The sequence below is a fragment of the Eretmochelys imbricata genome, chromosome 24 (genome assembly GCF_965152235.1).
Source record: "Eretmochelys imbricata isolate rEreImb1 chromosome 24, rEreImb1.hap1, whole genome shotgun sequence".
In the NCBI taxonomy this organism is placed as follows: domain Eukaryota; kingdom Metazoa; phylum Chordata; order Testudines; family Cheloniidae; genus Eretmochelys; species Eretmochelys imbricata.
In genome coordinates this window covers 10,783,540-10,811,490 of record NC_135595.1, presented here as the reverse complement: position 1 = coordinate 10,811,490, position 27,951 = coordinate 10,783,540, and the positions used below count along the sequence as shown (strand labels likewise).

The 27,951-nt window shown below is 52.6% G+C and overlaps 1 protein-coding gene across 2 annotated transcripts; it reads left to right on the top strand.

Moving 5' to 3' along the window:
* The first annotated feature begins 407 nt into the window (after positions 1–407).
* On the top strand, positions 408–22,007 carry FCER1G (Fc epsilon receptor Ig). Of its 2 annotated transcripts, none has more exons than XM_077841281.1 (5): positions 408–704; positions 13,019–13,110; positions 14,343–14,390; positions 17,623–17,643; positions 18,619–22,007. In XM_077841281.1, exons 1-5 carry the CDS (start codon positions 650–652, stop codon positions 18,673–18,675), a joined length of 273 nt encoding a protein of 90 aa, XP_077697407.1. In that variant the 5' UTR covers positions 408–649; the 3' UTR covers positions 18,676–22,007. The 2 variants fall into 2 exon arrangements, with proteins under 2 accessions (XP_077697407.1, XP_077697406.1); XM_077841280.1 differs by having other exon boundaries at positions 422–704; positions 17,620–17,643.
* Positions 22,008–27,951: the final 5,944 nt, after the last annotated feature.

Here is a 27,951-nt window from a genome sequence, read left to right as displayed (position 1 = left end):
CAAACCCAGCCGTGGCACTCGGCTCTGGGCACCGCCTCGCCAGGAAGCTGGCGTGAAACCCAGCAGAGCGAAAGAGCAGCAGCCCCCGGCTGGGCCAGAGCGCAGGGCTTGGAGAGCGTTCTCTAGGGGGACTACACAGGCGCGATGGGATGGAGCTGGGCAAGAGTGGTGCCGGGATGGATTCAAACCAGCCTGAGTCACCAGCCCCCCATCCGAGCCCTAGCCAGCCCCCAAGGGCCCCTCAGTGGCCTGGGTCAATGACATCACCCAGCCCTTGGATACACAGCTCCGCCAGCGCTTGAGCAATTACCAGTGGGCTCCCACCCTGCCCCTTCCGGGAAGGGACCTGGGCCCACGTGAACCCAGGCCAGTTCCCTAATGCAACCGCAGCCTGGAGAAAAGGGAACTGCCCAGGCTCGGGCTGTGTGAAGAGTTAAGGAGCGAGTGGGGAGTGCAGGAAGGAGTTGCTCTGTGGTTGTGGGGCGTCTTGCTGAGTCAATTGCAGCGCCCAGCCCCAGCTCACACCGGACAGTGTGTCTCCGCCGAGCAGCCGGAGTGGAGCAGTCGCTGCTGCCTTTGCCATCCCAGCCCCGGCGAGGGAGCGATCGGACTCGTGCGGTGGCTCCTTGGCTTGACCCCGCCGGCCAGGATGAAGATGTGGCTCGTGGCCGGCCTGCTGCTGCTCCTCAGGGCCGAAGGCACCGGTAGGGGTGGGGGACCATTGCGGGCGGCCCCAGGGCTCTGGCCCTTCTCGCGGGGGCAGGCCTCGTGTGCAGGGCAAGCTGAGCGCACCCTCGGGGAGGCTGGGGAGTCGGCTGCTGGGGGTCCCGAGTCTTTTGAAAGCCCGAGAGCCGGAGGAGGCGGCGCCTGGCTGGGAGCAGGTCTGAGCCCGTGATTGAGCCTTGCTGGGTCCTGCCCGACCCTGCGCCTGGTGAGCCTTTCGAGGGCTGGTTCTGAACGGTCCCTGGAAGCCACTCCATCCCCAGGGGCTCACGGCCTCGGGGGTGCGGGCTCTGCGGTGGGGCTGGGGGCTGGTTCTGAATGGTCCCTGGAAGCCACTCCGTCCCAAGGGGCTCACGGCCTCAGGGGTGCGGGCTCTGCGGTGGGGATGGGGGCTGCTTTCCCCTCTGGCTCTGGAGGAGCCAGCGCTGGGCTGGGCACCTCTAACGGGGCAGTGATGGTTCTTCAGACCCGGAGGAGTTGGTGACTAAGCACCTTGGAGGCTTTTAGGGGCCTGGAAAGGGGGCAGAGTGCGGGTTTGACTGGCAGGGCTGGCGTCTCGGGGTCGCGCAGCGCTGGGGGTGGTCCTGAGGTGAAGGGGCCTGTGCTAAACCGGCCCCTCCAGGGCCGTCATGCCAGGGGCACAGGGCAGCAACCTGCTTTGGCTTGAGCTTTAACTAGGGGCACTTCTGGGGGCAGCTTCTTACTTTGTTTTGCACCCGCCTCCCTCTGCAAGGCTGGACACCCTGTGCCGAAAGTGAAACCCCACCGAGCACCACCCAGGGTAGCCAAGAGCTGGGGCTGGGGCTAGGCAGGCTGCCTGGGGCCAGGGGCAAGCGGAAGCCAGTCACACCCAAACAAGTGATCCCCTGCCCAACAGCCCCTAATGACACCCAGATGGTTTCACTTGGCTTGTTAAGGGGAGCTCCACGCGCAGCTGTGGCCCTGGAGCGGGGCAAAGGCCCAGTGTTGTTCCCCCCCTGGCTTGGCATGGACCCCTGCCCAGGCCCTACCGGCAGCTGCTGTTCTGAGTTACGTTCCAGGGGAAGCCGGGCTGGGGTGGGGCCAGTTCCCTTGGCCCTCGTTTGCACGGACCCCGGCCCAGGCCCTGCCGGCAGCTGCTGTTCTGAGTTACGTTCCAGGGGAAGCTGGGCTGGGGTGGGGCCAGTTCCCTTGGCCCTCGTTTGCACGGACCCCTGCCCAGGCCCTGCCGGCAGCTGCTGTTCTGAGTTACGTTCCAGGGGAAGCCGGGCTGGGGTGGGGCCAGTTCCCTTGGCCCTCGTTTGCACGGACCCCTGCCCAGGCCCTGCCGGCAGCTGCTGTTCTGAGTTACGTTCCAGGGGAAGCCGGGCTGGGGTGGGGCCAGTTCCCTTGGCCCTCGTTTGCACGCCATCTGCATTTGCAGGCCACAGGCTCTCCACATACAGTCCCACTAACCATCCTGCAGACCGGCTGCTCCCTGAGGGCTCCCGTCACTCATGCACAGACGCACCCAGAGCCAGTGTGGCTCCAGCTCTAGGACTGAGGGAATCACATCCCAGCTCCCTGCCATCCTTGCTCAGCCCCATGCCACTCACCTTGACCCCCCTCTGTCCCACATGGCCCCTCTGCCAACCCCATCGTGTGTGTTATACACTCTCAGTGGAGAAGCCTTTTCTCTAGAGTGTTCCCTTTGGGCTGAGACTCTCTCCCCAGCCCTGTCCCTTCAGCCTGGACCCTACAGACCCTGGGGCACTATCCGAAAAGTCAGGGTTTGCACAGAAATCCTCTGTCCCACATTTTCCCTCCTCCCTATCACTGCCTGCAATGGGATTGTTGCCTGGCTGCCCCACCCCTGCAGGGCTGCTGGACCCAGTGTGGGAAGTACTTTGGGATCTCTGAGGTCGAAGGCAGGTCATAAACACCAGATCTTCCCCCTCCTGAGCTCCCCCCCGGGTGCCCAGTGTGTCTGGAATATGGAAGCATTCCAAGGGTGCCATCCGAAGGCAAAACCATGGGTCCTGGAACACGCCCCTTCGCTACCAGCCAATTGACTGAATCTCTCCACTGTCTCCCCTTGAGATCTGGGGAATGGGTAGATGGGCCCTGGATGGGGAATGGGAGCAGGGTGCATGGGGGGAGGGACTGGTTAAATAAGAATGGGAAGCCAGCCTGGCCAAGGGATGGGTGTAACCCCTTGCCTTGGATGTGTGTGTTCTGCCTCTGGTTTTTGAGGCTGGAAGGGTTGATAAGGGATCCTCATATGCCCCCGTTAGCCTAACTCGGGATCCAAACAAACAAACCTGGGGATGGGATTCCAGACTCAGACTTGGGAGATCGGCTGTATGGAAAGTAGATCCTGTCAAAGGAATGGGATATCTGTTTTTGATGAGATTACACGTTTGGTTGATAAAAGTAACAGTGTTGATGTAATGGACGTAATCTTCTGTGAGGCGTTTGGCGTGATACTGCATGACAGTTTGATTAAAAATCTGATAGGTCTCCAATTGTCATTGTAAATGGGGAATTGTCATCCTCCGGTGTGTCAAGGTTCCTTCCCCACTCTGAACTCTAGGGTACAGATGTGGGGACCTGCATGAAAACCTCCTAAGCTTACTTTTACCAGCTTAGGTTAAAAACTTCCCCATGGTACAAACTGTTTTACCTTTTGCCCTTGGACTTTATCGCTGCCACCACCAAACGTCTAACAGGTATATATATTTCCTGTTTGGAAACATCTTTCCCCCCCAAATCCTCCCAAACCTTACACCCCCTTTCCTGGGGAAGGTTTGATAAAAATCCTCACCAATTTGCATAGGTGACCACAGACCCAAACCCTTGGATCTTAAGAACAATGAAAAAGCAATCAGGTTCTTATAAGAAGAATTTTAATAGAAGAAAACGTAGAGAATCACCTCTGTAAAATCAGGATGGTAAATACCTTACAGGGTAATCAGATTCAAAACATAGAGAATCCCTCTAGGCAAAACCTTAAGTTACAAAAAGACACAAAAACAGGAAACTACAGTCCATTCAGCACAGCTTATTTTCTCAGCCGTTTAAAGAAATCAGAATCTAACGCATATCTAGCTAGATTACTTACTAAGTTCTAAGACTCCATTCCTCTTCTGTCCCCGGCAAAAGCAACACACAGACAGAGAGAGGGACTTTGTTCCTCCCTCCCCCCAGCTTTTGAAAGTATCTTGTCTCCTCATTGGTCATGTTGGTCAGGTGCCAGCAAGGTTATTTTAGCTTCTTAACCCTTTACAGGTGAAAGGGTTTTTCCTCTGGCCAGGAGGGATCTTAAAGGTGTTTACCCTTCCCTTTATATTTATGACAGGGTGTGTTTCTAGTGAGGTACCACAGGGATCAGTTCTTGGACCTATGTTATTTAACATTTGTATCAATGACCTGGAAGAAAACATAAAATAATTCCTGGTAAAGTTTGCAGATGACACAAAAATTGGGGCAGTGGTAAATGAAGAGGCCGGGTCACTGACAGAGAGTGATCTGGATCACTTGGTACTTGGGCGCAAGCAAACAATATGTTTTAACACGGCTAGGAACAAAGAGTGTAGCCGTACTCAGTGGTGAGCTGGAGCCGGTTCGCACCGGTTCGCTAGAACCGGTTGTTAAATTTAGAAGCCCTTTTAGAACCGGTAGTTCCGCGAGGGACAACCGGTTCTAAAAGGGCTTCTAAATTTAACCGGCCAAAAGTGGCACCGACTCCACGGTGCTCCAGCCCTGGAGCACCCACGGGGAAAATTTGGTGGGTGCAGAGCACCCACCGGCAGCTCCCTGCCCCAGCCCCAGCTCACCTCCGCTTCGCCTCCTCCCCTGAATACACCGCCCCGCTCTGCTTCTCCTCCCCGCCCCCCGGTGTGCAGGAACTCCTAGCTCTGTAGCAGGGGAGAACAGTCATGTCTTGGCCTCTTCCTTTGGGACCTTCCGGTGCATGCCTGTTCCTATGGTAACTCGTCCGTCCTGGGCTTGACAGCTTCCCTGGGGACTTACGCCAGCACTTACTTCAGTGATTGCAAGAGGTTAAGGGATCCGTAGCACGAGCAGGGGTATATAAAACGGTGAGGCCAATTTAAGCAATATAACTTCCATTATATCACAATTATGTGCTTACTACACGCCAATATACGCATGGTGCGGAAAATACCTGTTGGTAATGTGATATATATAGATAGATCTGCCGGCCCAGTGTATATTAGTCAATGATACGTACCTGTGTGCACACTCTCACTCAGAGACGCACAACCCCACTCACATGCACGTGCGCACACACATAAGCAGTGTGTCAGGACCCTGCCTGGGGAAGATGCAAAGACACGGGGTTACATTTTTGAAGGTGCCTGTGTCCCTTAGCTGGTCCATTGACTCTCCCTGGGACAGTCAATGAGACTTGGGCCCTTCTGCAATGGTGACCACGCTGGGCGAAGGTGCTTCCTACACCCACCTCTGTAGAGGTCCCCTTGTGCAGGACCCCAAAGCTGTTCGTGGCCCAGGGTCTGGGGGAGAGCCGGCAGATTTCATTACTGTTTCCCAGCAATGCGCTGTAAGGTGGCCTCTGATGGCAACACCCCGACAGCTCCCTGCAGCAGCAGATGACGCAGGCTCTGTGCGCCCCAAACCCCTCCCACCACTGCTGGAAAGCAGCTGTTCCTGGCTTATTGTTGCAAAGCAGACGGGTTCCCTCCTGGTGACCTGAAGTAACCAGCCGAAGGCAGTCAGTGCCCCAGAGCTGGCTGCACGGGAGGGAGCAGAGGAGTGCCTCAACCCCACAGAACCCTCGTTGGGCTGGAACAGCAACCGCAGGCCAGCCCAGCGCCTGTGTTTCCCGCGTGGCCTCGGGGCCTGCCTCTCCCCACTCGCTCCTGTGGCTGCTCCTGCTCCAGGGTGGGGCCTGCCTCACCTCTCCCAGAGCTGCTCCTTCCCACTTGCTGGCTCTGGCCCCGCTTCTTCATGGGCTCCTGAGGCCACCCCGTGTCAGTGACACCAGCCCTGAGTGGCCAAGTGGCCAGAGGTGCCCAGGTGCTCGTGGTGTAGGCACTGTGCCCTGGGGCTGGCACTGAGTGTTTGTGCTGCATTACCCGGGAATTCGCGGAGACCTCTGGGCAGCCCCATGTAGCTGAAGTGCAGTCCGTGGTGTAACCTGCTGGCATTGACACTGCTGCTCCTCTGTGCAATGATGCCTCCCTCCCCCCATTCGGTCCCTCCCGAGCACCCCCAGCACCCCAAGGCGGTTGCCCAAGCAGCTTCACAGGGTTCCTGCCCTGGCACATGGGTGGGAACAAAAGTTCACCTGCTTGAATGTTGGCGGAGAGACCAAACAGAAAAGGCCGCGGGCCCCGGGGATCCAGTTCTGGTTACATTTCAGAGCCAGCAGAGAAAGCTCTGAGCATCCTCCAAGCCAAGTCAGTGCCCCACCAGGAAAGGCTGCAGAGGTGGGGTGAGCGATGCAGCTGGGGCTGGGACCTGAAACCAGAAGTGTGACTTTCCTCAGAGTACAATCTGGATAGGTGAATAGCGGTGTCCCCTCAATTCTCCAACCGTGAGTGCCTTTTACACTGTTTTGCTGTGAGAGCACCCACTCCTGGCCTTGCTCACACACAGCCTCTAGCATGTACATTACCCCCAACAACTTCCCAGTCCCAGACCTATCGCTGGAAATGTGCATCTTGCACTGCTCAGCTCTTTCCTTCTGGACAATATAAGTTCCTAGAAAGTCCATCGTTTCATCAATAGAAAATTATATGCACAGGCCCTGTTATCTCAAATGAAGTTTCCCAAACACTTCGATCCAAGCCCACACTGGTTTAGATCAAACAATAGAACAAGTTTATTAACTACAGAAAGATGGATTTTATGTGATTACAAGTAATGAGCCATAAAAGTCAGAATTGGTTATAAAGAAATAAAAGGTAAAACACAAACTAATACCTAACTTAAGAAGCTAAGTGAATTCAAAGCAAAGATTTCTTTCACCACATGCTCACAGCAGTGTGGCTGGATTCCTCCCCAGCCAGGACCCTTCCCCCCATTCAATGATGCTTTCTTTGTCTTTCAAATGTTGTTGATGCTGTGAGTAGAGATGAAGGGAGAGATCATTTGGGGTGTCTGTTCCTCATTTTTATATCTTTTCTTCTTCTTTTCCGGGCCTCCTTTCAGCTGCTAATCTGCTCTTCAGCTGGGGTTCAGGTGACCACCAGTCTATCTACACAGTATCTCCCCCGCCAGCTGTTTGATTGCCAAGATGTAAATTTCTCACTCACACCCTTCTTCCTGCCAAAGAATGGCCACTTACTCAGGTGATAGTCCATCTGATTTTGTTGACAACTGGCTGAGGAATCTGATTGCTTTTTGTCTCTGAGATTGCTATGTCTACACTACAGACCTTACACTCACACAGCTGTACTGGTACAGCTGTGCAACTGTCAGGTCTCCCGTGTAGCCGCTCTATGCTGGCGGGAGAGAACTCTCCCGCGAGCATAATTAAACCACCCCCAATGAACGGCGTTAGCTATGTCGGCAGGAGAGCCGTCATAGTTCTGTCCACACTGACACTTTTGTCAGTGAAACTTATGTTGGTCAGGGGGATGTTTTTTTCAAATCCTGACTGACAAAAGTTTTGCTGAGAAAAGTGCTAGTGCAGACAAAGCCTCAGGAAGTGGTTTGGGCTGCTTCCCCAGATTTGAAATATGTCTTAGCAACATCATACAGGAGAATCTTATAACTTTACATATAATGTTGCCATACATATTTTACCAGGACAATAATGATCAGCGAATTATGAGTTTTCTAGGGACATGTCACAAGGCATACTCTGTAAACAATTTATCATAGTTTTGTAAAAAGGATTGTCATAAATATAAAGGGAAGGGTAACCACCTTTCTGTATACAGTGTTATAAAATCCCTCCTGGCCAGAGGCAAAACCCTTTCACCTGTAAAGGGTTAAGAAGCTAAGGTAACCTAGCTGGCACCTGACCCAAAATGACCAATGAGAGGACAAGATACTTTTAAATCTGGAGTGGGGGGAACAAAGAGTCTGTCTTTCTGGGTGATGCTTTTGCCGGGAACAGATCAGGAATGCAGCCTCACAACCCCTGTTAGTTAGTAAGTAATCTAGCTAGAAATGCGTTATATTTCCTTTTGTTTAATGGCTGGTAAAATAAGCTGTGCTGAATGGAATGTAGATTCCTGCTTTTGTGTCTTTTTGTAACTTAAGGTTTTGCCTAGAGGGATTCTCTATGTTTTGAATCTGATTACCCTGTAAGGTATTTACCCTCCTGATTTTACAGAGGTGATTCTTTTACCTTTTCTTTAATTAAAATTCTTCTTATAAGAACCTGATTGCTTTTTCATTGTTCTTAAGATCCAAGGGTTTGGGTCTGTGTTCACCTGTACAAATTGGTGAGGATTCTTATCAAGCCTTCCCCAGGAAAGGAGGTATAGGGCTTGGGAGGATATTTTGGGGGAAGACGTCTCCAAGTGGGCTCTTTCCCTGGTCTTTGTGTAAGACGCTTGGTGGTGGCAGCATACGGTTCAAGGACAAGGCAAAGTTTGTACCTTGGGGAAGTTTTTAACCTAAGCTGGTAAGAATAAGCTTAGGGGGTCTTTCATGCTGGTCCCCACATCTGTACCCTAGTGTTCAGAGTGGGGAAGGAACCTTGACAAGGATGAACTCAAGATTACAGACTGTCATAAGGCGCAACTGTGCTTCCAGGCCCCAGACTCATCCCGGGGAAAGTTGTGGTGCATAGAGGCCATGAGCCGGTGGGGGTGCGGGGCACAGCCATGCCATCTGATACATTGAAAAGAAGCATCTCCTCTGCCAGCGTGTCACGGGATGACCTGGGGCTGCTGGGGATGCAGCGCTCTCCTCGTGGGGCAAGCAGAGAAACCCCTCCAGATGTGTCTAGTGAACAGAGCTGTCATGAGCAAGGCCCCAGCTCAGGGCCTGCAACCACCGAAAAAACTCCCCAAACCAACTGAATGGTACTGTGACCTCGTGCGCCAGGTTGCAATGCCACTCGCTCAAATGTGGCCCAGCCCCCCCTTGTCCTGGCAGCGGGGCAGCCGGGCCAAACCTGAGCGGTGTGAGTGCCGGGCGGGTGATGGGAGTGAGCAGAGGCCAGTGCTGGGGAAAGCCGCTGCAGTCCTGTACCAGCCCCTGGGACGCACAGCCCTGGCAGTGGCACTGTGTGCTCGCCTCTCCGGGGAAGGGCAGAGGATTCAGACATTGTTTGTCAGCGAGGCCTGTTACCGCTCAGTGCCTCAGGTGCGATCACAGAGACAACACCCCGGCTGCAGAAACAACGCCCCGGCCGCCGCTGCTGCTTGTGGTTTCATGACGCTCTAGCGGTTGGCTAAAGTGCTCGAAACAAGTTTCTGCCACGGACGTGGTTTCCATTTCTGGCTTTGAGCTGCGAGAGGACTCTCCTGGGTGGCTTCGGGGGGTTGGAGGGGAGTAGGGGGCCCAGGGGGGAGGGGCTTCTCATCTCAGTATTGGAGCCTCTCGTGAGACCAAGGTGGCAGGACCCTTCCTTTCCGTGCAGCTGGTTTCACAGTGGCGGGGCCGGGGGGCCTGTGTCTGTCGGGCACCTCACATAATGCTTGTCTGAACCGCCGGGTGCTGCTATGTCCTGGGGAGAGGGTGAGGGTTGGGCTACGCTGCAGCCATATTAGGCCCTCCCCCACAATGCCCCCTCCCCAAAGCTGGGTCCCGGCTCCGTGAGCCCGAATGCCCCTGCTGGAAGGACGAGCGTGCTGGGGAGTGCACGGGCCCAGAGTGACCAGACTCCAGCCCCATTCCAAGACTTGAAACGAACCTGTGATCTGAGCGGCAGGCAGCACAGGGAGCTAAGCGCTGGTACAGCGTGGCCCCCCTCCACCACTGCAGCCAGAGCCATTGGGATTCGGAGTGTTGTGTCCAGATACGAGGTGTTCCTGGAGCCCCCATCTCCCAGCATGCAGTGATGGAGGCTAGGGAGTCTCTCTGCCCTGGCCGTACGGTGATGCCGTACCCCAGTAAGCTCTGACCTCCCCCACTCCCTCTCTTCTCCGACCGTCTGTTCTCCGGGAAGGCCAGGCTGATTTCACCAAGGAGCCCTGCATGACCAGCATTGTGCCCTGAGTCCCTGCCCACCCCAACATGGAAAAATAGCAGCCGACTGCCGCCGGGATCTCTCTGTGGACTATACATCAGTGCACTAGGAATCAGGACGCCTGGGTTCTGGTCTGCTCTCAGCTGGCTGGCTAAGGACCTTGGGGACGTCACTTCCCCCTCTGAGCCTCAGCACAAGGATAATGATTCTGACTTGCCTAGTGGGTGCCGGGAGGTTTCGCGGATATGTTTGCTAGGCACATGCAAAGGGCTGATAGTGCATTCAGCTCATAGATCTCTGAGCAACTGCTATAGGTGGGTGACTCAGTTTCCTGATTCCCAGTCACTCTCTAACCACTAGGCTGTGCTGCGTCCTGTAGCGTATGAAGTAGTGCTCTGAAGTGCATGTGCACCTGAACATGCTGATGAACCTCACCCCCCCCCACCCATGGACACATTTCAAGCTGTCAGCATTTTAATTCTGCAGCAAACCACACTGAGTTCCATTAATCAAAGAGTTTCAGAATAGCAGCTGCGATAGTCTGTATTTGCAAAAAGAAAAAAAGAAAAGGAGGACTTGTGGCACCTTAGAGACTAACCAATTTATTTGAGCATACGCTTTCGTGATGCATCCGATGAAGTGAGCTGTAGCTCACGAAAGCGTATGCTCAAATAAATTGGTTAGTCTCTAAGGTGCCACAAGTCCTCCTTTTCTTTTTATTAATCAAAGAGTTAATCTACAGAATGCTTTTCCCCCCTGCCCTTCCGTCCACCAAAATAAACCCTGATATTTACCCAGAAATATTATTAATAGCTTTTTGCACCCATTTTCAGCTGTTTCTGTTGTTGTAGTAATAAACACTGATAAATTCCTGGGAAAAATTAAATAAAATAAAAACCGAAAACAAAGGGCCCTAACTAGGTCTCATGGGCCCTTCCTCTGTGGTTTATTTGTAGAGTAACTTCTCTGAAGGCTCCCAGATGTCTTAAGGCCTGAGGGGCTAATGCATTCAAATTGGTTGTTATTGCCCTGAGCTCTGCCAGCTTCCAGCATGCTGCGTTCCCCACTGTGCCCTGTACTCATGTCTGTTCTATGAAAGGAAACAGGACAAAATTCCAAGCTCCTTGTGGTGTTAAGGGGAAGGTTTGAGGTTCCCACATCTCCCAGCTCCTTGTGTCAGGTGCACTTCACATCCAGAGCACAGAAGATCCAGCGTCCTGGGCAGAGGGTGAGACAACTGGAGATCTCACAGCACTAGAGGGTTTGTCGCTAGGCAGGCAGAGGGTAATAATATCATTGCAGTTAGGAACAGAGGGCTGGAAACAGTGCATCAAGCACCTGTCCATCCAACCCATGATCCTGCCTCCAGCAGAGGACAGAACCTGATCTTTCCGAGGAAGGAGAAAGGCCACTTCCTTCCTGACCCATGAGGCACAATGCCCTGAAGCATGAGATCTGATTGTCCTTATTTTAGCTAGTATAACTAGAATGTCCCTGCTGGCTAAAACATCATCCCATCTCTATTCAAACCCAGTGATACTCTTTGAGTCTGCTAGGAGGATACTGTGCAAGTAAACATGTATTTTTAGAGGACACGGAGGGCCAGATTTGGAGACTGTTCCCTTCACAGTGTCACTTTAAAATAACTCCAAACTTGTTAGTCTGGAGCCAAGCTCTTTAGCCATTTCTAGTAACAAAGCCAGAGTGCCAGGTTCCTCCCAGCAACATGATAGACCCACAAAGAGCTTTGAGTCACTCTCTGGTTGGTTGAGCCATGAACATCTGAGGTGGAATCCTGGCTCCGCTGAAGTTAATGGCCAAACTCTGACTGACTTCAATGGGGCCAGGACTTCAGCCCTGGTATTGGAAGGGCCTAACGTGGTCCGGAAGGGGTGCCAGGTCTGTCACTGGCCAATGGGGAATTTCATTAGTTAGCACCAAACTAATGCAGGGATATGGTTTTGTCTGCGCCAGCTGTTTGGTCTAATGGCTGTAAGTCCACAGAGGCCCATTAGATTGTCCAGTCCTTCCCCAAGGGGCCAGTGTGGGATGGTTCCCCATGGGCCACTTTGTCCAGCCTGGTTTAAGTGAGGGGCTCAGGGCAGCCTGGTAACGAGAACCAGCAGTGATGGGTGTGGGGTTGCAAGGATGCGCACAAGGGTATACCGAGCTGCATCAGCAAAGGCACTGCATCACAAAGCAGGGCTATCTGTCTGACTGTGTCTGTCTATCAATCTCTCCCCATACACCCCCATCTAATCTATCTATCTATCTATCTATCTATCTATCTGTCCCCATATACCCCCTCTATCTGTCTATCTATCCCCATACACCCCACCTCTCTCTCTCTCTTTCTCTCTCCCTATACACCCCCTCTATATCTATCTATCTATCTATCTATCTATCCAGTTCCGGTGTGATCACATGTAAAGTGTGGTGTGGGCACCTCAGGGCCAGGAAGATGCAGCCAAACTGGAGGGAATTCAGAGAAAAGTGAGTTATTCAGGGGCTGGGGGGAGAGTGAAGGAGCTGACACTGTCTAGCTTTGCTCAGGGGTGCCCTGGGGTGGGGCTGGGTGGGTGGGACGTATACTCGTATACTCATCTGCAGGTGTTTGAGGAGGGGAGGAGCTCCGAAGGGTGACTGAGGGAGAAGCATGAGGAAATTCAGCCCTGAGCGAAGGGTGTATCAGCCAGGGGAGAGGAGCCTCCCCAGGGAAGTGGTGGAAGCCCCATCACTTGGGACATTCAAAACTGGGCTGGCCAAATGAAGAGCGGGCTCCAGTGGCTGGGTGGGCGGCAGAAGCGGCTAGCTGCTGGGAGAGGCCTTTCCCACCTCGAGGGTCTGCGTTTCTGGTGGGGCTGGGGTACACCAAAATCCGGCTTGGATGCGACGGGGCTCAGTCCCTGACCCAGCAGGAAACCTCAGCAGAGGTCCCATGTTTCCTGCCTTGAAGGCAAGCTGCCCACTCACTCTGACATGGGCGGCGCGAGAGCCTGGTCCTGCACCGATGCTCCAGCCTGCAAATCCTGGCGTTGGGCAGCTGCTCCACTCTCCAGCAAATGGCAGGATTGCGGTGACTCGTTCTGTGCCCTGGAATGCCCGTTCCTGCTGGGCTTGGCGGGACGATGGCGGTGCAGCCCCCCCATGCAGCATTCCCTCTCCCCCTCACCAGAAAGCTAACGATACCTCTCCTCCCCGCAGAGGCGCTGGCCGAACCCGAGCTGTGTTACGTCCTGGACGCCATCCTGTTCATCTATGGCATCATCCTCACAGTGCTCTACTGCCGCCTGAAGGTGAGTCCCGGGGCCTGGCCATTCTCGCCTCTCTTTAGGTGACCCCCGACGGGCCTGCTGCTCGGGGGGCGGAGGGTTACTGGTCCGGCCCTTCTGCTCCAGAAACACCATGTGGTTGGGAGGCTCCATCTCCTCAGTGGCTTGTGGTTGCTCGGGGGACAAGGGCCTCTGCCGGGCAAAGCTTGGGGAGCCTCAGCAGAGCAGTGCTGCAGGGGGAGCGGCAGCTCCAGACCAAGGTGCACTGGCAGAGCCGTGGGGGAAGCTGGCCCAGTCTGTCTCACACCAGCCAGCACTGCTGGCTCTCACGTTTAGGAGCAGCAAATTTACCTTTTGGAAAAAATGGAATGGTAGTAAAAAGAGATGAGAAAGGCCAGTTCTCAGCACTGCTCTGCTCCCCTTGCAACGCGCTGGCCCTTGGCCTCTCTGCTGGGGTTATTCTAGAGGAGCTCCCAGCCAGCACAGCTGACTCCTACGCCTCCCTTTTGTCGGCTACCAGCACACGGGGTGGAGAAGAGGTGGGAGGGGAGACATGAGGGGTGAGTGGCGTATGAGACACTCCAGCAAAACCCAGCTGGCACGGGGGAGCATTACCCCTCCCTTTCAGAAAGAAGGGTGGCCCAATTGTTCAGGCTCTCGGGGGGAGACCTGGAGCCAATTCCAGGCTCTGCCATAGGTGCATCTACGCCAATAGGGTCGACAGGCGTGGAAAAGGCCGTGTAGCCAGGGGGACCACGGCAGCAGCTCAGGCCTGTGGCTGCCAGAGTAGAAACCCACCCGGAGCCTCTGGGTTCGTCCTTGGGTGGCGAGGCCCAGCTGCTGGGGCTGCACTAGCTGGGGTGGAGCTAGTGCATGTCTGGCGGCCTGAGCTGGGAAGCACGCTCCCTGCTGCAGTGTGGACGTACCCAGTGTGTCCTGAGGCAAGCCCCGAGCCCCTGTGCCTCATCTCCCCATCTGTACGCTGAACTGCCTCCCAGGGCTGTGTGAGGGAAACACCGCCAGGCGTGGGAGGTGCTTAGCTATGGCAGTGATGGGGACCATACCGGTCCCAGTGCTGAGGGATATAATAGCATGTGTTCCAGACTTAGCCTATGCAGTTTAGTGCAGCCCCAGGGCTGCTCTATATTGCTGGATATTGGAAGTCCCCGCGTCCCTCCCTTCAGCTGAGAATCTGCCCCCAAACTGTTTCAGGGGCTATTTGTTCTTTAATTCATGCTTTTCGTTTCCTTTTTCAGCTCCAGGTTCGAAATGCCTCAAAAGCTGTCCCCAGCACAGCCTATAGTGTAAGTCCTCTCTGCTTCCTGTCGGTCACTCCTTTGCCAGGGCCTTGTGGGCGTAGTAGACAGTTCAAATCATCCACTGCATCTCTTGCTTTCGTCGGTGTCTCACTGACCCTGGTCCAACAGAGCCCAGATCTGCGGGGTCTTTGGTTGCGCTGCACAGCACAGCTCTCCTCTTGGGGTCCACTGGGAGGAGTGGGGCCAAGGGGCTAAGGGCTTTGCTGGGGTGGGGAGTAATTTTGCATGGGCACATTGAGGATGAGTTTGTTCTGTGCTGATGTTTGGGGCCTTACACTGCAGAGCAGGAAGGCCATGTGGGGCAGTGGGAAACACTCAAGGGACCCTGAACCTAATCCCACCTCTGCCACTAATTTGCAGTTTGACTGCAGGCAAGTCAGTTTCCCTGTCTCTGAATGTGAATGATGGCGCTGACCCACCTTTGCAAAGTCCTCTGAGATCTGTGCGTGATGTACCGGTGCTGTGTCACAATGTGTCCCGGGGGAGAGTCCCGGCTCTGTTCTAGTCCTGCTGAGGTTTAGCCTGTTCCCTTCTTTTTCACCTTTGCCCTTCACGTCCATTCTTGTTTTTTTCATTTGTTGTTCCACTTGGCTTCTGCACTTTGTAGCCACTCCCTCATTTGAAGGGATGGGGCTATTTGTCCTCAGTGGGCTTTGTGACGAAGTGGGACTGTTCTTAATGTTTCCTCTGAATAGTTTGGGGGTGCCTCAGTTTCCCCTAGGCAGTTCTTAAATATCTAGATGATGGGATAAGGATGTATGATCATTGCAGAGCCCTAGAAGGCAGGTGTGTGCAGGGGTCTGGACATAGACAGTGGCCGACACCCTGTTTCCTGGCAACTGATGGCCTGGCCCTTCCCCCCTGCGAGGTGAGAGCTAAAGGGTTGGAGAACAAAGGAATCAGGTGACCTCCTGGCCCTGGAAAGGGACAAAGCCCAGAGGAGGAGGGGCTGGAGAGAGTTTCAGTCTGAGGCTGGCTGGGGACATGGAGTGAAGTACAGATGTGGTTGTCTGGCTCACTGCCCCCCAAAATGGACCTGGCTGAGGGGTCCTGTTCTCTGCACCTACAAGCTCTGTGTTAGACCATTTTCCTGTTGTCTAATAAACCTCTGTTTTACTGGCTGGCTGAGAGTCACGTCTGACTGCGGAGTTTGGGTGCAGGACCCTCTGGCTTCCCCAGGACCCCGCCTGGGTGGACTCGCTGGGGGAAGCGCAGGGAGGGGCAGAGGATGCTGAATGCTCCGAGGTCAGACCCAGGAAGGTGGAAGCCGGTGAGCTGTGTGTCCTGCAGACAGTCTGCTCACAGAAAGGAGACTTCCCCAGAGTCCTGCCTGGCTTCGTAGGGAGCAGTTCCAGAGCATTGCCCAGGGACTCCATGACAGGCTTATGCCCCTCCCGCCCCGTGGCTCCTTTCATCAGCGTTAAACGCACACACATATAAAAAGACAGGAGCAAAGCTGGAGCGGGCAAAGCCCTGGAGGAGTTGCTGTAGTGTGTCCCGTGATGCCTGGGTGCATGGGCTAGGTGGGATATGCCTCTCCTCCTCCTTTCACCTGAGCAAGTTGAAATAGAGCCTGTGAACCCTCATTTCTATCCCCTTGGGCTGGGGAACAAGGCTCACGGTGCCTGATGCCCGTCTGCCTAGGCATTCCCCATTCTCAGGCTGGAAGTGGTTTGTAAATGTTCAGTTAACTTGGTTGTGCCGCCCCGATGTGTCTGGAGGCAGGTTGTGCTCAGGGTGTCTCCCTCTCTTTGGAAGCACGGGAAGTTTCCTGAGAAATCTGGCTGGAGATTTGGGACTCTGATCCCCCCGGAGAAGAATCTAAGCTTTTGGAGAATCCACCAAGTGATTCCAAACATCCTGAGGCTTGTGTGCCCCTGGCTGCAAAACGAGCCCCAGCCTGATTGGGGAAGCCAGAGAGACTGGCTGAGAAGAACTCAGCTGCTGGCTGTTTGAGTTAGGAAGACAGCACAGGCCACTGCCAGGCAGCTCTGGTACAGAGCACGCACAGCAGTAGCCACCTTGTTAGCTATGTGAGAATAAACCACTGAGTACCATGAGCACCCCACACCAAAGGAAATGGAGAGGCCTCCGGGAATGGGCAGCGCAGAGGGTTTATAGCAAACACTTCATGCCAGACAAAGCTGATTGCCTTTTGCATGCAGTTATGAATTTCCTGGGTCAAGAGAATGCAGCAGAGGCTGGATTTCAGTGCAGTGTTTGACACATCCTCTGTCAAAATCTTCCTTGAAAAGGCCAGGTAAACTGGCATGGAGGCACATGGAGTGAAAACTGGCTAAAGGGGTTAAAAAAGGCACATGATTAAAGCAATGGGCTGGGGGAGGTGGCAGGGATCAGCGCTGGGCCTTGCCTCATTTAATACGTTCCTTAATGGCCCAGAGGAAGACGGCATAGGGCCCAGTACTGATGCATATTGATACTAAGTGGGGACCAGCTGTGAGGCCATGGGAAGACAGAGGAAAATCACCCCATGCTCAGATAGAGTGAGCGAGAGAACGCAGGAGAGCTGCCCTGCTGTGGGGCGCCAGCCAGAGGAGCGCAGTGCCGTAGGGACACTGGTGTGATTTTGAGCTGTGTGCACAGACACATCGTATCTTGGGAGTCCTTTACGCTCTTTTACAGCCAGTGGCGAGACCAACCCCACAATATACGACATGGCAGCATTGTAAGCACCTCGGTATCGTGGAGATACTGGCAGAGGGCTAATTCAAAGAGGAGTGGGGCCTGAAAGCATTAATGGCTGAGTAAGGCTGACGGAGCTCCCTCTGTCCGGTGTGGCTAGTGGGGGGCAGGGGAACAAACAATAGGTGAAAAACACAAGACAGGAGGGGAATTCTGTGGGGGGTGGGGGTGGAAAGGGGGAGGAATGGGATGAAATAAAAAAACTGTAGGCCCAGGATAGTTCAGAATATCCACTTCTGCATCCAGCCAAAACCACACGTGCAGAGGCAGCTGCATAGAAAGAAAGAAAAAGAAAGAAAGTTAACTTATTTTTCAAGCTTCCAAGAATTCCAGCTTTGGGCTGAGTGTCGGAGCTGGGTGAAAGCTGGGGGTTGGTTGGTGCGGACAGGCCCCGTCTCCCCCACAGTCTGTGTCATAACACAGTGTGGGGGAGAAAGTGGCTGTTTCTGTTATTTTGCTTCTTGTTCCTTCTGACTTATCTCTCTTTCTCTTTCTCTTTCTCTTTGTGCAGCAGAAAGAAGAAGGGATCTATACTGTAAGTACCCAAACTTCCCCACCCTGTTTGCTGCCACATGCAATCACTTGCATAGGACTTGGTCCCTTTCACCAGCCCCCAAGGTGCCAAGAGGATGCAAGTGATATGGCACAGCTGTATTTTGAATTAATTAATCAATGTTATTCCATAATAACGCTGAAAGTCATCTCCATCTGATGACTGTGGTAACAGCCACTGCAAGGGCTGTTTTCAGTCCATTGTGTATTAGGCAGGTATCCACATCACCAAACCACCGTCGGCACTAATTGGACACCTCGCTGGTAGTCAGCACAAAGACTGAGCTTCCTGATAGTGCCCCTGTAGGGCAGGGCCATTGCCAGAGGGAGATGCTGCTGCTAGCCTTGTGGGTGACTAGAGGGCACGAGTCTCGGGGGTGCCAATTTGGTCCCTCTCACCAGCATGAAAACACTGTGTTTTGGGTATTTTTGGACGGGTACCGCAATGCAAACATCGGCTGTGCCGCTCAGACTCTGCTGCTTTGCTTATATCCGGGAGCCCTTTTCTAGGTTCTTCTAGGGTATTGAGTAAGGAGCAGGAAGTTTTTCTGGGCAGCGTCACAAACCGGCCCTTGCTCTGTGCACCTGATTCAGACGTGTATTAACATCTCGTGAGACCTGCAGGGAATGGCCGAGACAGCTGCTGATGTTCTACCTAGAGTGAAGGGCTGTCAGAGGAGGCTGAGCCCTGGGCACATAAAGCAGGGAACACTCCTGCACTGCGGGGCGAGGCAGGGAAGGGGGGCCTGGACAGGCTTTTCCAGCTCTAGTCTGACCTGGAGAGAAAACCCACCCTGCTTCTGGAGTCGGATTTGGAGCTCAGCCACCGGCTCCATCTCTCCCAAAGATTTCACTCCCCTAGCCCCAGGCTTAGTTAATTTGAATTATTTAATGAGTCCCATTTGGAACCAAAATCCTAATCCCCACCACCACTTCTGTCTCCTCTTCTTCCTTACAGGGGCTCAGCACTCAGAACCAGGAGACCTATGAAACCCTCCAGACCAAGCCCAATTAGGAGCCCAGCTGTAGCCCCGGGTACAGCCTCTGCAGAATGAGGTTGAAGGGGGAGCAGGTGTCCCAAGAGTGATTTATATGAGTTCCTCCCTAGTCTCAGCAAAGAAACAACTTTGTTGAAACCAGTGGTTCCCAGTTGCCCCCACATGCTGAAATGCTGGGGGTGGGGGTGTTGTGCCCCTGCTCGTTTACATGTAAGACATCCTTCCCCTAGCTGTACATTGCTCCGAGACTCTGCAGGATCAGCCTTTCCTATCCCACCTCTCTTGTGTTTCCGGTGCTGAAGACCTGTAGATATTCTTTCCCTTGTGCCTGTCACCAATGCCACACAGCGAGTCTCCAGTGAGACGAAGGTACGGTTCCATGCACGGTTCTCTTCAGCAGCAAAGCACCTTGTCTACCCTGTACAGTCAAGAACTATAATGCAAACACCTAAACCCTCCTGAGCATCTCTTGGAAACCTCTGGACCAATGGAGAATCATAGAATTGTAGGACTGGAAGGTGACCTTGAGAGGTCATCTAGTCCAGTCCCCTGGACTTATGGCAGGACTAAGTATTATCTAGACCACCCTTGACAGGTGTTTGTCTAACCAGCTCTTAAAAATCTCCAATGATGGAGATTCCACAACCTCCCTAGGCAATTTATTCCAGTATTTAACTACCCTGACAGGAAATTTTTCCTAATGTCCAACCTAAACCACCCTTGCTGCAATTTAAGCCCATTGCTTCTTGTCCTCTCCTCAAAGGTTAAAGGAGAACAATTTAACCTCCCTCCTCCCTGTAACAACCTTTTCTGTGCTAGAAAACTGTTACGTCCCCCCTCAGTCTTCTCTTCTCCAGACTAAACAAACCCAGTTTTTTCAATCTTCCCTCATAGCTCATGTTTTCATCTTTGTCACTCTTCTCTGGACTTTCTCCAATTTGTCCACATCCTTCCTGAAATATGGCGCCCAGAACTGAACATAATACTCCAGCCGAGGCCTAATCAGTGCGGAGTAGAGTGGAAGAATTACTTCTCGCTTGCTCCCTGGTAATGATAGTGTCTGTCCTGGGGAGCAGGGAATATTCCCTTCTCTGTGCTTGTAAGTCACTGGCTTTGGTCATGTGTTTTGGCTGCCTTGATGGCTTTGCCTTGGTGCACAGAGGCGGCCCACACCACAGCGTCTGTGCTTCCACAGACAGAGACTTAATACTATGCCGGCTCCCTGCTCCATGTCTGCCACATGGCCGCTATTTCCCTGGCCTGACCTCAGTGGTGGCTGCTGGTTTATCAGTGATGGAGATGTGGGTATAACATTTCCCTTAGATGGCCTGATGGCGTGCTGCTAAAGGGCGGCTCAGTTCAGACTCAGAGGAAAGGCATTTGCTAGGTTCTGCTGTCACCCTTTGGCTGGTCTTCCTTTGCACATGGGTAGGCGTAGTAACACAGGTTGATAAAGGGAGTGATGAGGCTGAGGATAGCACCTCCCCCTTTCACTGGAGTTGTAAAGAGCTGAAAAGCTCTTGAAGCCAGTGTTTGAGATCAGAAATAGAACTGGGCCAGGCTGAGATGCTACGATTAGCTTTCACCTCTAGGTTCCCAGTTCAAATCCCATCCAGGCTGCAGGTGCACAGATCGTTGCCCTCTGATGGTGAATAAATACACCCTGGGAAAAGGGTTGGTAGGTTTCCGTCCAGGTCCCAGTGGAGCAGGAGGTAGTGTACTTCTCCTGCTGGTACCCGCGCTGCCTCTGGCCCATCACTAGACAGAGGGCCCCCACCTCTAAGGTGGTCCTTCAGCAACCCACAGCAGTGAATTTACAGCACAATTTTTATAAATTATTGACAGGCCCAGATTTTCAGAACTGCCTATGAATATTCGGATGCCTGATTTGCACCTGCATTTACCCTAGCTGTGCCTGCAGTCCCTATCGGCGCCCACACCCCCATTCCCTGCTCCCTGTGTGATGGGCCATTTGTGTCCATGGAATTCTGAACCTCAGGGCTTTACATTTTAAAACTTCACCTTCCCCTGCTGAGTCCCAAGTTCAAGGCCTGGTATTTTCCATGAAAGAACTGGTGCCATCGCTGATGGATAGGGCCGGTGGTAGGCACAGGAAAGCTCTGTGTTAGATATAAGTCATCCCATAAACTCCTGCAAAAGAAAGACAGGCCCCTGACCTCAGAGCTTCGCAGGTAAGTTGAAGAGGACCCCTTTTCAAATAGTAGGTTTTCAAGTGCAATCTCATTTTGGGATCTGCCTAGCCCTGGCAGACGGGCACACAGCAATCCTACCAAAAGGTGCAATTGCAGCTGGGCATCAGTTGGAATCTTTTCATAAGAGCAACATACCTGGGTATTGCAACTAGAGTAAGCGCAGGGAATTTTTGACCATGCTGTTAGGGCTTATCAGGAGCAAATCATCCCTCTGCGTTCCTGAGCCATCAGATCAAGGCTTTCGTGTGTATAGTTGAATGCTGCTCCCTTCCCATTGCTTCTTATCGTACATGGCTTGTTTTGGGTATTGCCTCTGGATCACTTTTCTCCACTGGTCCAGCAACAGGCTCCAGAAACACCAGGAGAAGGTGTACATCAGTTTCTGCCAATGCTAGGACAAAATATTGAAGTGTGCAGAGCTGTTTATTCTTCTAGGAGCACCTGGATCTCTTTCTGCCAATGTAACCCTTGAAGAATAGACACCCCCTTTTTTTTTATTGAGCTGAATGCTTAAAAATTTTATTTTTAAATAAAGCTTTAAGCAGCGGTATTATACCCCATGACATTGCAAAGCCAATCGGGTGCTTGCACTTGGAGAAGGTGGGATAAAAGCCATCCTTGGAATGTTTATGGCAAATACCGCCATGCACTGGGGACAAAGTGCCATGTCTATAGGAATTAATAAAGCAGAATAGGTCATTGCCAGAGCTGGCTGGAGAAAGGCAATTCCCTCTCAAGACAACTTTTGAGGGTTTGAAACTTGGTTTTGTTCCACGTTGGAATGAAAACAAAACCTTTCCAACAGAATTGTGTCCAAATGTCTTTCTTCTGCTCGGAAAGGTCAGGTTTTCAATTCTGCTGTCTTGCTCTCTGACTGGATAGTCCACCCGGGACCTCAGAAACCTTCCACTCAAACTGATTTCTTCAGAATCAGTACAACTATGTGAAATGTTTCAGCTTTGACTAAACAGCATATTTGGATGAAAAAAAGTTTATTTTAAAATGTTCCAGCCAGCTCTAGGCATGTCTGAATATACATAGTGCTACAGAAATTAAGATTTTTTCCTTAATGTCTTGAATGTATTGTAGTATACTGGCTCATGTATTTTTTCTCTCATTAAAATGTGTATACAGGATACGGAGAGTATGCCGATCATTATTTAACCTACTTGCTATGAATTTCTTGTGCTCTCTGCCGTCTGTCTGTCTCAGTAGCCAGCTGACCTTGTGCTGACATCCTGCTAGGCTTTGGGTGGGTTTGTATGTGAGTGATAGGGATTGGGGGGGCACAGTTCAGCATGCTGTTGTGTAGAACTGTGCTGTTGGGGGGGGGGGGTGTTGATTTGAGGTAGCCGTCTCATCTCTGCGTCAATATCCCAGCAGGTTAAGGTGGGTAAGGGTAAGGTGCAGACTTTTAGCTGAGACATACAGCAAGTGTCCTGGCCAGATGTGGTTGGCAGTGTTCCCCCTACTGATACTCACACCTTCTTGCAACTGTTTGAAATGGGCCACCTTGATTACATTGGCCTCATTACCACTACAAAAGTGATTTTTCTGTCCTTGGTGTTCACCCCTTCTTGTCAACTGTTGACAATAGCCCACCTCCACCTTAATTTAATTGACTCGTTAGCACTGACCCCCCACTCGGTAAGGCAACTCCCATCTTTTCATGTTCTGTATACTTCTACCTGCCGGTGTATTTTCCACTCCATGCATCTGATGAAGTGGGTTTTAGCCCACGAAAGCTTATGCCCAAATAAATCTGTTAGTCTCTAAGGTGCCACAAGGACTCCTCGTTGTTTTTGCTGATACAGACTAACATGGCTACCACTCTGAAACTGTTAACACTGGTGCCCAGTGCTGGCATTCAGCAAACCTTCACTTTTTGGTGCCCTTTCAGTGTCAAGGCCCACCTCAGCTATAATATTTCAAGAAAGAGTCCATTTCCAGCTCTTCTCAGTGGGAAGAAAACTTTCCTGAAGCTGATTATGAGGGAAATTTTTTTTGCAGATCATGAGTTATGCATGGTCTCAGCTACAGTCAGATTAAGGGCAGCATTTGGGGTCTGCAAAATCTGTGGGTTTCCCCATAATTTAATGCCTCAGCTTCCAAGCAGTGTCTGAATCACATTCTACTACAGAGGTGGGCAAACTATGGCCCGCGGGTCACATCCAGCCCGCAGGAGCCTCCTGCCTGGCCCCTGAGCTCCTGGTCTGGGAGGCTACCCCCGGCCCCTCCCCCACTTTCTCCCTTCCCCGCAGCCTCAGTGCGTCATGCCACTGGCACAACATTCTGGGTGGCTGGGCAGCGCAGTTGCAGAGCCATGGCCTGACCTGGTGCTCTGGGCAGCGCAGTAAGGGGGCAGGGGAGGTTGAATAGAGGGCAGGGGAGTTTGGGGGTGTGGTCGGGGGTGTGGATAGGGGTCGGGGCAGTCAGGAATAAGAGTGGGGGTTGGATGGGGCAGCAGGGGGCAGTCAGGGGTGGGGATTCCAGGGGTGGTCAGGGGACAGGGAGCAGGGGGTGGTGGATGGGGCAGGAGTCCCGGGGAAGCCGTCAGGGGGCGAGAAGTCGGGGGGTTGGATAGGAGGCAGGGGCCAGGCCACGCCTGGCTGTTTGGGGAGGCACAGCCTCCCCTAACTGGCCCTCCATACAGTTTTGAAAACCTGATGTGGCCCTCAGGCCAAAAAGTTTGCCCGCCCCTGCTCTACTACATGGCTTTCCATGAAAATGTTGAACTAGTCTCTGTAGACACAGGAATTACATATCTGATTCCCCACAGGGAATTCCCCTCTTAACTTCATTATGTTTGCCCCTCCCTCAGTGTGGAGTGGACACGCACTCATCTTTGTAAACTGAGCCGAGATTTTCCAAGCACTTCAACCAAAACCCACTGTTTTAAGTCAAATATAAAACAGGATTATTAACTACAGAAAGATCGATTTTAAGTGATTATAAGTCACAAGTGTCGAGATCAAAGTTGGTTACTTAAGAAATAAAAATAAATTCACAATCTGAGGTCTACAAACTAAGCAGTATTTGAATCAAGCAGTGTCTCACCCAGACAGATGTTACAAACAGGTCGTGGATCCACAGTACACTGGCTGGGACTCTTTCCCGACTCAGAACCACCCTCCTCCAGTTCAAAGTCTTTGTCCTCCAGATGTGTTTCCAGGTGTTGAATTGTGGGGGGAATGACTCCAAGTGATGATGTCACTTCCCCTCTTCTATAGTTTCCTCGCTGTGAGGTGGGTTAGTCCACCCCCAGGGCCTACACGACTCCTCCGCGAAGTCTCAAGGATAGTGGATTCTTTTCTTGATGGGTACTGATGAGTCATTAATCTACCCCATTGTTGTACCTAAAAGGCTGGTTGTGGGTTTTCCCAATCTCACAACTGTGATGGGGCAAGGCCAGATGGCTATAGAAAAGTACTGGGAGATAGATATATTAGATCCAGGCTAAACAAATCCCTGGTACCAGGATAAGTGAAATGGAAGCTGCTCCAGGTCAATTAAGACACCTGGGGCCAATTAAGAACTTTCCAGAAGGCAGGGAGAAGGCTAGGTTGATTGGGACACCTGAAGCCAATCAGGGGCTGGCTGAAACTAGTTAAAAGCCTCCCAGGCAGTCAGGTGGGTGTGCATGTCAGGAGCTGTGGGAGGAAGTTGTGCTGTTGGAGAGGCTGAGTAGTACACACCATATCAGGCACAAGGAAGGAGAACCTGAAGTAAGGGTGAAGTGGAGCTTGAGGAAGTGAGGGCTGCTGTGGGGGAAGTAGCCCAGGGAATTGTACATGTCATGTTTCTAAAAGGTCAGCTACCATAGCTGATACTATTAGAGTCCCTGGGCTGGAGCCCGGAGTAGAGGGTGGGCCTGGGCTCCCCCCCCCGACCTTTGCCTCCTGATTAATTACTGAGACTGGGAGACAACAGAGACTGTGCAAGGAAGGATAACTTCTCCTCACCTCCCTTGCTGGCTTATGATAAAAATGGCTCAGTAGACTGTGACCCTTGTCTCTAGAGAAAGAAGGGTTACGTGGAGGGTCATGGTGAGCATCTGAGGCAAGCGAAATCCACCAGGAAATGTGGGACCCATGGAGGCAAGGACAGAGCTTTGTCACAACTGGTGTTAGCAGTGGGATTTCGTTCCCAGCGTGGTGGAAGAAAGAGGTTTAAAAAAAAACCAGTGCACTGGGGTTTTGGATTTTTTTTTTTTTGTTTTTTTTTTGTTTGCTTTGTACCACAATGGAGGAGGTGGTCAGAGCTCTGGTACAAGCTACAGGAGCCCAGCAGGAGGCCACCCGGGTTCAGGCAATGGCACAACAGGAGTCTATGCGGCTACAGCAGGAAACCAATCAATTATTGATGAGCCAGGTGACCCAAGATCGTGCCCTCTTGAGAGTGGTGGTGGACCAGCTGAAGATCCTCACCATCCAGGCGGGTCTGACGGGACATGAACTCTGAGGGCCACTGGTTGTCTGCCAAAGATGACGTCAGGAGATGACGTAGAGGCATATCTCCTCTCATGTGAAAGGACAGCTCAGTGTGAGGTGTGGCCCCAGGAGCAGTGGGCCAGCATTCTCGCCCCTTTTTTGTGTGGAGAGGCCCAGAAGGCCTACTTTGACTTGCCTGCCACGGATGCCACTGACTATACCCGGCTGAAGGCAGAGATCCTAGCACAATCAGGGGTAACGGCAGCAGTAAGGGCCCAGAGGTTCCATGAGTGGAAATACCAGGAGAACAAACCCCCAAGGTCCCAGCTATTCGACCTCATACACCTCGCGCGGAAGTGGTTACAGCCTGAGGTGTGCAGGCCAAAGGAGATTTTGGAGACCCTGGTCATAGACCATTACATGCGGGGACTGCCGCCAGATCTCGGCAAATGGGTAGGCCAGAACAGTCTGTCCACGGACGACGAGATGATCACACTGGTAGAAAGACAGATGACAGCCAGGGAACTGACCCGACTACCCAAGGAAGGCCCCTTTCGAAGCAAGCACCCAACCCCAACCCTGGAAGGTTGGGCAGCCAAACCCCCGGGGAGTTCTAGGTGGAAGAAGGGGGGGGCGAAAACCAGCAGGGACCCCAGAAGGAAGGGATTGGTCTGAGTGGGGGGAACCCCGGGACTAAACCCCCTAACCCCCGGGATAGGGGAGTGATTAAAAACAATTATAGATGTTATGCATGTGGGGAGTGGGGACATATAGCAGCATAGTGTCCCAGCACTGAGGAGCTTATGCAATGTAACTTGGGGGATTGGGAGGTCCCATGCTCCCTTATCCACCTTGCGGGGGTCGCTTTAGCCCCACATAATTACACCAGGCCAGTGAGGATAAATGGCGCAGAGATTACAGCGCTTGTGGACTCTGGGAGTGCTATCACCCTCATATCGGGTAAGCTGGTAAAAAGTAGTCAGCTGCTACAAGCCAAACATGTAGCAGTGATGTGCATGCATGGGGCTGTGAGCCGTTACCCCACCATCCCAGTGGAGACAGAGGTTCAGGGAAACCCCATTGAGGTGACCGTGGGTGTAGTTACCTAAACTCCCATATCCTATAGTCATTGGGAGGGACTATCCAGGGTTTGATAATTTACTCCCCACGGAGAGGCTGGAGGGAGGTGGGGACCCTGAGGACAGTGACTCGTCACCAGGGGAATGTCAACCCCCAATGTTCGCTGAGATTTCTCAGGATCTGTTCTCAGCCCCCTGAAAGACCCGGAAGACAAAAAAAGAGAGGAAGGCTGCAGAGGCCTTGGGAACCCGGATCCTGACCCAGGGCCAGAAGACCTCCCTAGCAGGCAGATGGACGCGAGCAGCCAACAGAGAAACTTCCACCTCAAAAGGTGAGCCAGAGGCTACCCCCAGTCATGATGGCGGCGAGCTGTTGGAAGAAGCAAAAGCCGGCCCCTGGGAGCTTGGGCAGGTTAGTCCTAGGAGAGAGACTTTTGGGCGGGACCAGGCAGATGAACCCCGATATGATAATGCCAGGAAAGAGGTGGCCGAGATCGATGGGATACCCGTGGATGGGAAGGTCCGGGGTCCCAGACCTTACTTTATAGTGAAGAAAGATCTCCTGTACCATGTGGTGCAAATGCAGGAGCAAGAGATACAACAACTTCTGGTGCCACGAAAACATCACAAAGCCATATTGAGTCTAGCCCACAGTCACCTGTTTGGAGGACACCTAGGGGTAGAGAAAACCCAGGCACGGATCCTGCGGAGGTTCTTCTGGCCAGGAGTACATGAAGATGTCCGGCGATACTGCACCTCTTGTCCAGAATGTCAGTTACGTAGCCCTCATCCACATTTGCGTGCTCCTCTGATACCTCTTCCAATAATAGAGGTTCCTTTCGAACGGATTGTTAGCCGACGGCCAAGGATGTTTGGTGAGGTGCCAGCTATGCCCGTTTATACCATCCGTGACTTTAACCGCTAGGACGCACTGTCCCTTCGCGGCGGGCAGCCCGGGCTAGGCTGACGGATGCCCCAAGGTCCTAACCACCCGTGACTTTAACTGCTAGAGCTCAGAGCTCCTTTGCAGCGGGCAGTCAATACTGACTGACAGGTGCCCCAATGGCAGCGCTAAGAGCCTCTCCACACCCGTGACTTTAACTGCTAGAGCTCAGAGCTCCTTCACAGCGGGCAGCCAGGATTGACTGACAGGTGCCCCAAGAGTTTGCCCCGTGGAGGCGGCACAACTCAACACTAGGCTCTTAGTACTCTCACCTCAGGGCCAGGCTTTAGAGCCAAAACGGCTGAGGTTCTTTAATTGTGTCGGCTGCTTTACAGTAAACCAGAGAAAACAAGTCAGGCTTATGCATAAATGGTTACCAAAATTTATTAAGCTAGATTCTAATCATGTGGTTACAAAATTGCTAGTGCCTACTTATTTAAATGTAGAGATGTTACACACACAAACAAGTTACAAAACTGAAGCCACAATCCCAAAGAAAGAAAACAAAGTATAGAGCTCTATTTCAAAATATGTGTACACTAAAGATAGGAGATCAGGTGTGGGTGCTTCTTACCCTCCTTGCATCTCTCGATTCCAGCGGTGCCAAGCCAGGATCGGTCACTCAATT